This window comes from Neodiprion pinetum, chromosome 6 (genome assembly GCF_021155775.2).
Source record: "Neodiprion pinetum isolate iyNeoPine1 chromosome 6, iyNeoPine1.2, whole genome shotgun sequence".
NCBI classification, from domain to species: domain Eukaryota; kingdom Metazoa; phylum Arthropoda; class Insecta; order Hymenoptera; family Diprionidae; genus Neodiprion; species Neodiprion pinetum.
The window spans coordinates 5,869,484-5,881,556 of record NC_060237.1 but is presented as its reverse complement, the minus strand read 5'-3'; the positions used below and the strand labels follow the sequence as shown (position 1 = coordinate 5,881,556).

The following is a 12,073-nucleotide window of genomic DNA, read 5'->3' as shown; positions in this document are numbered from 1 at the left end:
GCGTAAAAATTGCAAATAGTCAACCTCGACCCGGGCGCACATATATATTTATATGTTCATATATAACGCGTAACGCGCGGAGTTCGCGCATTCCTTCGTCTGTAACTTTTACGTACGCCTCGGAAAATTGACAAATTTTAAATAATTCATGGCAAGACGTAGATTGAGGGCTCCTTTCGTTCGGGGATTCGAAGCGCTGCACAAGGGAATAAAAACGGACGAAAGGGAGGGAAGGAAAATAGCGGAAACCTTCGCGCTGCAGCGTTTTTATTTTATTGAATATATTCTCCAGTGCGTGAATTTACGAGCTATAGAAAGATGCGTAAGGTATAAACTGTGCAGGTATAGTATACACCAAACCTGCGGCTCGTGTCTCTTTTTCCAAACTCACCCGCAAAATCTGGTCTCGACAAGTTTATCTCCCCGTTTCTCGAAGACCTTCCCTTATATACGACACTCACACATGCGACACACTTTCCGAGCTACGTTATTGAAGACGAAAAATATCGCTGCCAGATAGAGAGAAAGTATAAGATGTTCCTGAAAACCGCAATTCTATTCGAAATTGATTCTCGCGTATCTGGTTTGTGAGTTGCGTTGAAAGGAATGGGCGAAAGTTTGGCTTGAATTATTGTACCAAATCAAAGTTCGAAGTTTATTGAAATCAGTGAGAATAATTCAATATCGTCCATCGTGAGAAGGCTTTCTTTAATAATATCGCTAGACGAAAACGATTTTAGAGACCAGTACGGAAAATTTTCAAATGTGATAAAATCAGTAACTTCCACCGGCGTGTATAAAGAGAAAACAGAAGAAATTGGAAATAAAAATCGCTCGCATCTACGAGATATGTATATTTTATCGTCAACACGACTTCGTCTGCAGCAAGGATTTTCGTTCGGTATACGTAATTTCAGTTTTTAAATTAGCATCAGGTTTTGGCGTCAAGCCAGTCGTAGATATTGCAAACTTCATTTATGGATACCGATAAAAACTGCAACTACCAAACGGATGGGATGAAAAAAAAATAATCAGTTTATTTTAGTCCCTGTTTAATATAATCCTTACACAATTATTTTACCTTTTTCTTTCCTCTTTCTCTTCCGCGCTTCGAGGGGTGGAACAAAGGTGGTTTATTAAAATAACGCGAATATCCCGGCTGAAATGTGAAGCTAATTATACCTAATTAAACTTTGCACAAGGGAGGAGAGAAGAAAGAGAAAGAAAGAATATCGACGGATCTGCGAGAGGAGAAAAAGATCTAGAGCGAATAAAAGAAGCGCGTGACGGTTCGACGTTCAGCATTATCCGCAGTGTATAACTTACCGAATACAATGGTCTTCCCCGTGAAAAGCCGACGAGGAGGACGAGTATCGATCGGGTATTTTCAACGATCGTTATACACTCCTCGAGCAGAGGCAGGTACTCGTTCCCGATCATACCTTTGAGGATCGAAAAAAGCAAAGGGTGGACGAGGGGTCGGAATGGGGGGGGGTTCGAGAAGAACAGGATGACGAAGTTGCCAAAAACAATGAGACAAAAAAAAAAAGGTATGTTAAAAATCTGCGGAGATCCCGCGTTACTTTGAACATTCAGGAATAAATATGAACCGAAAAATAACCGCAGACCCATTTCCATCAATTTCTACCTATATATAGGCGTGTGAATAAACCCTAATCAGTCACACTGGGTGAAATTCACCGTAAAAGTGATATTTTGCTTCAAAAATGAGTTCCCAATACCTAAAAAAAATAAAAAAAATAAAAATAACTAGGTAATGTTTAACGATCGCAGAAAATTTTCCTAACCAAACTTGACTGTTTAAATATTGTAAAACATCGGCGCAAAGTTAAAGAATGTGCCAAAAAATACCTTTATTTCGCATGAAGAATTCCACCAAAAGACCCATTTCCACGACTAAGGGACTCTAAGAGGAGTTTGAAAAATGTTTGGGGTAAAATTCAGCCAGAGTGACCGATTAGGGTTGAGGTTGAAAAAATTGGCACTCTAATTCCCGTAGGTACATTAATTCGGAGACGGTTAGTTTTTTCGCCGAGTCTATTACGTTGGTAACGCAGATTCAGACCGTATCGACCGGCCGCTGAATTTGGGGCGATTTGGCCGAAAAACTAGCCGTCTCCGAATTAATGTCCACGTCTGTACATGCCTGTAAAAGACGTGCATACGGTACAACCGTAATCTATAGCTTTGCAACGACGCACAGCAGAACGAACGAGGTGTGAATAAATAAAATCCTAGGATAAATACGACTTGTCGTCGACGGGTATAACACGCGGCGTCGGTTATGTGCAGCGATGAAATCCAAATCCGCGTTATAGGTATGTTATGCAATGCAATGCGAAGCGACACAAACATACCTGTAATACAGGTATAACCGTTTGTCTGGATTAAAAATACGAGAGTGAAGAGCAATGAAAAAAAAAAAAATACATCAGGTAAACAATACGTAGATAAAACGGTGAGTTAGAAGAAAAGCGGGATAAGGAGTGAGGAAAAACAAACGTAATCCCTCGGGCACGTAAATTAGAGCTGTATAGGTACGTATGTACGTTTTATAGAGATCGGGGTAACCGAGCTGCTGCAGCCAAGGTACCGGAAATAGAGAAATGCATACACGGACTGCATTGTGTTGCCGGAACAATGCGCGTATCGCGCTTTCTTCAAGCTCAAGTGTGCCTTTGGTATTTACCGCGAATATCACGACTAGGGTCAAGAAGGGATTCGCGATTTAACGACGATGCAGCCTTGGGTTACTCGGCACTACCGCAAACTCGCGATCTACGTACGATACATAGATCCACTCGAGTCTGTAACATTTTACGTTCGTATTTACGGTCGCGGCAAAAAAAATAAAATTGGCACGCCTTCTCTTCATCCTGAAATTCGATACGGTTTTCGATTTTTATTTCATAACCAAGATAATCGAAAAACATGGTTACAAATGCAAAATGAAGATAAATTTTTTTGTCATCGCTGTCAGAAAATGTCAAAGTTAGGTGTTATCGTTATTTTTAGATACATGGTCGACATCGTCACATTTTCATTCGATTCTCGACGTTGACGCGATATAACGAAGCGATTGTGAGGTCTTTTTTCATCGAACAAATGTAGTAAACGCAATCATAGAGAATCAAGTATCTCATTGACAGAAAATGGCTCTTAAAAATATAAATAATCCCAAGTCAAATTTCACTTGCGTATCGGTATCCAACTTTTATCGAATTAGATTTCCAATCGCTGATACAAGGCATTTTCAACGTGCCGTCTTTCCCTAATTATTTATCACACCTGCACCAAAACTGCAGGCGTCGACAATTCGATTCTCAACCCTGCAGAGCCGAAGCAAATGGCGTGTAAAATTTTCCCCTGCCTTTAATCGCGACCCGTTTCACATACGGCACGCCGTGTCCGAAATCGAAGAGCAACAGCGTCGCCCGAGGGTTGCTAGACGACGGGCGAAGCAGCGCGGGGTGCGAAAACCCGAATGCAACAGGCATCCGAGGGAGCTGAGACTCGATCCATGGGTGGTGGGAAAAGCCTCGTGTCGCGACATGCGGTGAATGAGGTAGAGAGCGTGCATGTATTCGGGCGTATAAAAATAAATAAGAAATACGATAAAGCGGGAGGAAGAGGAGGTGGAATACCTACTCTACACCGGCAGGGGTTGCGGCCAAAGAAAAGGACTCGCATCCACATCGATCCGGGAGAACTTGAGCCACGAATCAGAACGTGAACGAATAGCAAAAATCGTTTTAAGAAAACAACTGCAGTACCTATAGTTGTTACAGCGTCAATGATGCGAGTGAAAACGAATTAATTACGATCACGCCTGCTGTTAAATTCAAGATATTTGAATAACGGAGGCTAAGATATCGAGAACTTGAGAAAGTGTTTTCTTATTAGAACGATCAAAATTATCAAACTATTTTTTTCTTTTTTTATATTTAATTATCACATTATCACTCGCGCAAATAATATTACTGGATGTTATTGAAACGATTTTTTCTCTTTCCTTCGAGCGTTTCAAACTTTAACGCTGGGTCGCGAATAATCCCTAAAAAAAGGGAGAGAATAAAATGGCGCCGCGGGTGAGTTTCGCATTTAAGAGAAAATTTCACGTGAGAGGAGGAAGGGGGAGTGGGGTGGGTGGCTAATGTTGCAGGAGCAGGGATGCGGTTTGCGAACGAGGCGGAGGAAGGGAGCATGCTTTTCATCCCTCTTCAAAGCTCTGCAGGGCCTTGTGCCTTGCGGCGTGTATTCCCGATCCCCGGATTTCTGTCTCCTTAGTGAACCCTCTGACATACCATCTCGCGTATCACGGATTCACTCAATCCGAGACTCGCTGTGATCTCAATTCTTAATGAGAAATACATACCTAATTACTTGCGACCGACCCGAGCCGGGGGTTGATTAAAGACCGTAAAAAATCTGTGCAGATCCTTTTACACGTTTTCCGAAATTAGTCCTGACATCGGGCTCCGTTTTCGAAATCAACGTTTCTTTTCTTTAAGGTGTCGTACGAAAATCGTGAGCAGCAGACGTGATTGAAATTTCTTTTCAAAAGTCAACATCGTAAAAACGTTTTTTGTAATACGAAAGTTGAGAGACGTTCAACTATTCAACTAGTATTCTCTGTTAATACGTTATACAATTAATAATTTTAGGTGTGAACAATTGCTCCACAGCAAATGTGAGATGATTATTGTTTACGGGGTTCGAAGCTTTTTTCATTAGTCACTGGTCGGTCGATTTGGGGAATGGAAATGCCGGGGCTTGAATTTGCGCGGATGGATTATATATATATAAGCGCGGCACTGAAAGAGCCGAGGATCACGCCAGTGATATTTTTATTACGGTTAAAACGCGAACGTTTCAACGACCAAATTTACTGTACGTACCGTTCGATTTTTACAAAATAAACGAAAATGGTACGTGCCGAAACTGAACACAGCGCGAACACTCGAACGTGACAACGAAAACACAGAAATGAAATGTACTGTGAGAATGTCACATTGTGCGAATGATGACATACTTTCCTCGTATAATTCACGTATTTCATGCTCGATGCTTTTCCCGTGTATGTAGACATGTACTAAATCGTTAAACTTCGATTTTACATCGAATGCGGAACAATTAAGGTCTGAAATCGAACACCCTTTTACACTCCGAGAATAGAAACGGAAGGGAAACACTGACAACGTTTTTACCGTTTACCTACAACTGAACTCCGATTCGAACAAAAATCATTAGACGCTCGTTACACCGGCTTATAGCTATGGACTAAAATAGCCTCGGCTGATATAATGGTCCTCCTTTATTATTCGTCAGTTTCACCTGAAATTGCCGCAAATTACCATTTTGTTGGAACAACTGTGTTTGCCTGCGACAAATTTCCCGAATCCATCGTACCTTTTCGATCAATCGTACATTTTTAGACCACGAATACATTGATACCGAACGTCGTGAATGACTACTCGCAAGCTTTCTCTTCGCGGCATTCATAACTCAGCCAACTAGCATAGCGGAATGAATAAACTATGGAATGAATGAATGAATTCATGAATGATCGCGACGGTTATGTAATAGGTTCTCGTATTCGCAGCCTGTTATTTATCTACTGTAATTATTAGCTGTGCAAAGCTTCCTTCGTTTGCCAAAAGAAAAGGAAAAAAAAATAGCGAGTATAAGCGCACCGTGCTCTTACCGATAAATGTGAAATACGTACCCTATAAATTCAACGACATTGGCTGAAACGTGCATGGATTCGCAATTTTCGCAGAAATCATACAGAACCACAGAATTCTACAAAAAGGAGCGACACGTGGTTCCGCCATCAGATTTTCCGTGCTCCGGCAGAAGGTTCAAAAGCTTGAATGGAGGCCGAGCTTTTATGTGCCTGAAGCCTGGATGCGAGTAAGTTGGCGATTCGCGTTTAACCCTCGGGGAATATCGCATGGATGGCGGTAAGTCTCGCAGGGAGGAAGCAGCGGAAGAATTTCTATCCATCAAAGCGAGAGACCCGTTTCGATTTCAAGCTAAGGTCTCGGCTTTTGAAGGTCGAATAATTTTAAAAGATACCGCCAGAGGGAGAGAGAGAGAGAGAGAGTGTGAATAAAAAAACGAATGAGAAAAGAAAAAATACACCAACCAGTGGACGGAATATATTTATGATAAATTTAGAACGTTGGCTCTGCCAGAAGAAAACCGATCGCGGTGATCATCGCAGTAACAGCGGTGTCAAATCGCCCTCGCGATGACCTACGCCATGTTCAAAAGAGTATTCTTTTTCTTCTTTTTTTTCCTCCCCCCTCCCTCAAATGTAAACAAACACGACGAAACGTACGGCTCGAGGGGGTAAACCTGTGTAAACTATCGCGGATTAAAAATAGTTGTTACACCTTCCGAACGGCTTGCCCCCCCTCTTCGGTTTCCACTTCAATTCCGTTCAATTATCAGCCGGAGGAGATAGGCAGGAAAGTGTGAAAAAATTCAAAAAATCGAGCCTATTTTCGACGGACAAATCCTTAAATTCATCGGACGATTACGCGGACTCAAAGTGATTTCGCTGATTTTAAGATCAGAGCGTATATTACGTCGACGACCTTTCCGATAATCAGGTATAACCGCCCAACTTCGGATCGTCGTCCGTGTTCGCCGACATCGAGGTAACGTTTTTACTACGTCTGCGGAATCATTTAACGGTTCGCCCAAGTGTTACCCAGTTATCCCCGGGGCGGTATTCACCAAGTGGTGGATCGTTCGGAGGGAGTCCAACGATCAGGGTAACGGCGGTGGCTAGGTGTAAGGGATGGAGAGAGAGAGATAGAGAAAGAGAGAGGGGGAGAGACAGGGAGATGGAGAGAGCTAATCGAGTTGGATAAACTTTACGACGTTGGTAACGGGGCGGCCGATCATCTTAACCGAGGAACTGCAGGGCCACTAGACCTTGTTTGCAGGCGAACGACAAGGACGGGCTCTACTAGAAACCAAATAAAGGTCCTGGACCGGGGCGGGAAATAATCCCGATTAACCCGAAGAACGAGCGAGCGTCGTGCCTGCCCGTATCGTCTGGATCCTAACTATGGATCCTTGTACCTCTGGAGGATGAGACAGAAACGGTCTCGGAATTGTGCGAAACCGAGTGCAGACGAACGGGTCTTTTCTACGATATCGAAGATCTTTCACTACCATTCAACCTCTGCATTGCCACTCGCTAATGAGAAACGAGGATAAACGCCGCCCGGAGGGTGACGTTGATGGGCAAACACCAGCACTTGATTATCTACCCGGTGTCATTCACGTTTTCACCCGTATTACAGACGATGACTCTCATCACCGATGCGGTTGTTCGTATTATTATATACGCGTCGCACACGCACCTTCTTTGTACTGTTACAAAGGGTGAGATCAAACGTTTTTCCACCCTTTTTTCTAATGATCTGGTACTCGTCGTGGATGAAAGATATACGGGAGCTCTCATATTTTATAAAATGAATAAGTTTGCCACGTAAACCAACGGTATTGAAAAACCAGTCCTGTTTAAGACTTCAATTGTTAAACGTATTTTTCTCATGTTTTAACGTTGCGATACTGCATCTATGCAACTCTAACTAAAATATCGTTCCAACGGAACGCGTCGATCTATTTTCGATTCTTCGTTAGAAATTGGCAGAGAGACTCGAAATTGAACTATCTAACATTACTCGAGCGCGGGATATTTCGACGCGATAATTCGACTCTGAAACTACAATCGAGGGTTGATTCGAGAGCGGTGTAACGAAGCTGAGGGTCGCCTTTCACTGGATCTTAATAATGTGCGGTATTTTCCCGAGTGAAAGGCCTCGAAATCGACGTTAATTTAACGCCTATTATTACCATTATCCTCGGTATTCAAATTGCGGTGTAACTTTTTTACTTACGATGAACTTCGTCTTGACGTTACGCTGACTACGCATTCTGTGATTTTCAAGCCCGGGAAAAGACTCGAATCAATCGTTTGCGCTGAATTGAAGCTGTTAACGTTATCGTAACGAAATATCGCAAAGAATTTCACTATTTTCAACCTTCCAATACCTTTAAAAAAAACTTGGCTTCCAAAATACGAGTGTGTCTCATTTTGTCTTAGTTTATAACGGTTTGTAACGTGAGCGTTTCGTTTTCACATTAGCCGATTGGATACACCTGTACGTCAAGCGCATAATTCGTATCCTCAAAAATGGAATCTCATCGAAACGAGAGCGAAGTCTGCAAGGTGCAGAAGTGAGATGGGTGCGGATAATCGTAAAGGACGATGTGGAAAGCCTACCTTGCGAAAAGGGCGTGTGCGTGGCGCTCGGCATTGTCGTAATCTTAGGGGGATGGAGTTGGCAGTGGTGTTTTCGATCGCTGTTATAATCGTTGAGATTGCGTTGAGCAGCAGCAGCCGTACCGGTCGCCCCGCGGTCATCTCAGCACCGCCACGCCGATGATCATCCTCTGAACAAACACTCCAATTCGCGAGGAACGCGGCCGATCACGCCATCGCCCCTGCGAACAAAATCGAACCAGACACGTTAGTTAGATCGGATCTATACGATCACTCTGCCCAGGTACAACGTGCGTGGATGTATTCGTCTGTCAGACGACACACGCCCATCTTCCATGCAGGCATGTTGTACGCGAGAGACGGTATTACTTTTTCAGATAATTAACAATGGACCGTCTCTCCGTATCGTCCTGACCCGGGTAGCGGCTCCTGTACATGATTAAACGAGACACAATGGATGACCGAGGGCAAGATAGAAGCGGAACGTCGTATGGGCGACGTTGGTGAGCTGAGGGTATCGCAAGAAGAAAAGGGTTATACGTTGCTATCGAGTTTTCGCACTGGTTCTATTCTGTACGTACAATATTTCATAGGTATATGTACACCTACGTATTGTTATACGCATCCTATTGACATCGGGAGAATTCATTTTCTTCCTTTGTCCTCATTTTCAAACAAGTTATTCTCTCTATTATACTTTCGACACGCCTAACGTTACCTACAGTTACACTGAGAGAAATTTTTAGTTCCTCAGTCCTTAAGGGGGTATTCTAGTGTAGATCAGTCCTTAAGGTCAGTCCTTAAGGGGGTATTCTAGTGTAGAAATTTGAAAAAATCGTTTTTTTTTTTTTTATATTTTCAAAGCTTAACCTTTCAAGAATGTGTCCTTAAAAGGACAAGTCAAAATTTCAATTATTTTCAGAGATATAGCTATTTTAGTGACACGTCTTCAATACTGGCTCGGCTGGAACGAATTTTACTCGAAACTTTAAACGCGTTTTTCTCAAAACTACATTTTTCAAAACGGTTGACATGATTTCTCAAGTTCTATTGAACCGATTTACTTGAAATTTGGTGAGAATCTTCTCAATACATGTCTCTATCGCACGAACTATTATTATAACGAAATAATAATTTTTACTATTTTTAAAAAATTCAGAAACGTCCAAAAAAGTCAAAAAAAACGTATTATTTTTTCGGACAGCCGTAATTTGGCAAAAAAAAATTTTTTTTCGATTTTTTTTAGTTAGTACGATAGCTGCATTTATGTAGATTAATAATCTTTTTTTTTTTTTTTGTCTGATTTTGAAAATGCTTGCAATCGTGACAACATTGACGCGCCATTTTTTTTGTACCCCCCACTTCAACAACTCATAGCACTTTCAATTTTGTATTTTTTGACTTGTTTTTTTTTTTTTTTGTAATCGTGAAATAATAATAAACGCCTGATAAAAAAATGGATGGTAAAAATATTTTTTGTTTTTTGTTTATAGCACTTCAAAAAACACCTCAAATTCATGCCTCTACACTAGAATACCCCCTTAAATATTTTCATTTTTTACCACAATCCAAAAATATAGTTCTAGGTAGAAAATGAAAATTAGTTTTCTAGCTGTTACCGGAAAGTCTGGTATCCGTTGCTGTTCTTTCTCGTTACGATCTCTGTTGATATATTTTCTTGCAACTGTTGCGAAAATTTAATGCTTGTGCAACGATAAATTGACGTCAAAGCCTTGTTTAACTAAAAAATTAGAGTAAAGCGAACAAACTGATTTTGCGTTACGATTACCAAAAAATTTTTCTCAGTGTACGGAACATTGAGGAGAAATTTCATTTTCTTCAGTTGGTGCAAAAATTTCTCTCATGGTACAGTGGGTATCTCGTTGCTGTAACGGTTAAATTCAAATAGTTTTGAAATTTATACAAACAAATGTGGTACAGTTGTTACGAGCTATTTAAAGTGTGATTGCATTTGCCCGTGGCGTACATTTTCTGGTTTCAGGAACGTTGATCGATACGTTTGTTTAGTTTAATATACAATTTTTCAGATAAACAACGCCTTGACATCAATTTACCGTTGTAACAACGTCAACTTGTCGCAATAGTAACAAGAAAATATATGACGAGGAAAAAAAAAAACAATAACACAAACTAGATTCTGCGTTTAAAGTCTAATAGTACAAAATTTATTTTCATTTTTTACTCAAAACTAAAATATTCTTCAATTACGGTATGAAACTGAATTAGTTACGAGACTGTAGAAAAAATATTTCAATGCGCGTTGGAAAAATTTGACAACACGGTTAACGCGGAAAAAGATTAGTCACACCGCCTGAAGCGATAAATTTAAATATATCGAGTCTCGAATGATACCGACATGGAATATACATACCATAGATAAGGGTTTGACTGAATAAGAGCAAACCGTAAGTTCTGCCTTATATACCTTCGACGCTCTTGCATTTCAATGCTATAAAAAGCCTCGGATCGATATTCAAGCGAATCTTACGCTAGGTCGAGTATTTATGGCATCCAGGAGTTTATTTGCGTTTCAAAGGTATACCTTGTAATAAACCCTGCACACAGAAGTCGGTATACGATTGCGATACGGCCGATGGCGTGCACGCGCGTATTTACCCCTTACTCGGTCGCTTCTCGATTATCATCGTCATCGTCGTCATCATCGACATCATTATCATTGCTGCTATTAATAACGGGGTAATCGATTGTTCGATCGGCGTGATCAGTCACGGTCTCGTTACGAGATACCGATTCGTATACAATAGTTTAATATACGAACATCGGAGAACGCTAGAATAGAAATTCGCACGATGTGTGTACATACATAATAAAGTGCATCCTATCGAACATAACGAGGTTCAAGTTACTCGTCGAAAACGTTCCGCGTATCGTGACTTTGTAAGAATGACCAAAAATAATATTTTTCCCCAATTAATGGAGTGTAATCGATCATTTTACAAACTCGAATAATCCGACCGACTCGCCCATTTTTCCTCACGATCGATTTTTGTTTTTCACTCCCATGAACGACGCAATGCAATATCAATTTATGCGATTAAAGTGTCGATTATTATCATTGTCTTACTTAATAAGATACATATTTGATACAACGAGTAAAAAAATTAATCAATATTTTCACCTGATATTGAAAAGTATCTTCAATCAAACTTGTGAATTATCAAAAAACTTTCCAGCTCTCAAGACTACGTACTGGAATTTACGAAATTTTAGTCCCAAATGCACCATTAAAAAAAAAAAAAAAAAAAAAAAAACGAAACAATCGATTAATCGACCAACTTCTACCGATTCACTCGAGTCGTGTTCGGTTATTTTTTTGGAATTGATTGATCGATGCATCCATTATTTATAGCTCAGCGGTCATCGCAAGTCAGTCAAACTTTGTCGCATTGGGACAGCTTTCCAGTGAGCTGCATAGCACATACGCGTTTCATACTCGGTTACATCTTAATCACATTGAACGCGTTGACCAAAAACTTCATCGACGCTAAACGCGATCTGTAATAATTCGATAAGGCGACCGAGCTTCACGGTTTCAGAAATTGTTTTGCGGAAGCTGCGGAGCTTCGACGAATGACAAAATGCGTATATACATCCACGGTCTATTTATAGGGGGACCAAGCATCTGGTCTATAGTTCTCCTCACGTTAATGGAATCGCTGCTGCTGCTATTGCTGCTAAACAGCTCAAAACCCGAGACAAATTATA

At 40.9% G+C, this 12,073-nt stretch overlaps 1 protein-coding gene across 4 annotated transcripts in view; it reads right to left on the bottom strand.

Annotated features, from left to right (window-relative positions):
- LOC124221410 (uncharacterized) overlaps positions 1-12,073 on the bottom strand; it is a 99,871-nt gene that overhangs the window by 82,113 nt on the left and 5,685 nt on the right. For all 4 annotated transcript variants that reach the window (XM_046631389.2, XM_046631387.2, XM_046631386.2 and 1 more), the window contains exon 3: positions 8,327-8,547. In XM_046631389.2, the coding sequence (XP_046487345.1) occupies positions 8,327-8,360 (34 nt within the window). In that variant the 5' untranslated portion in view covers positions 8,361-8,547. The remainder of the gene's footprint in view (positions 1-8,326; positions 8,548-12,073) is intronic.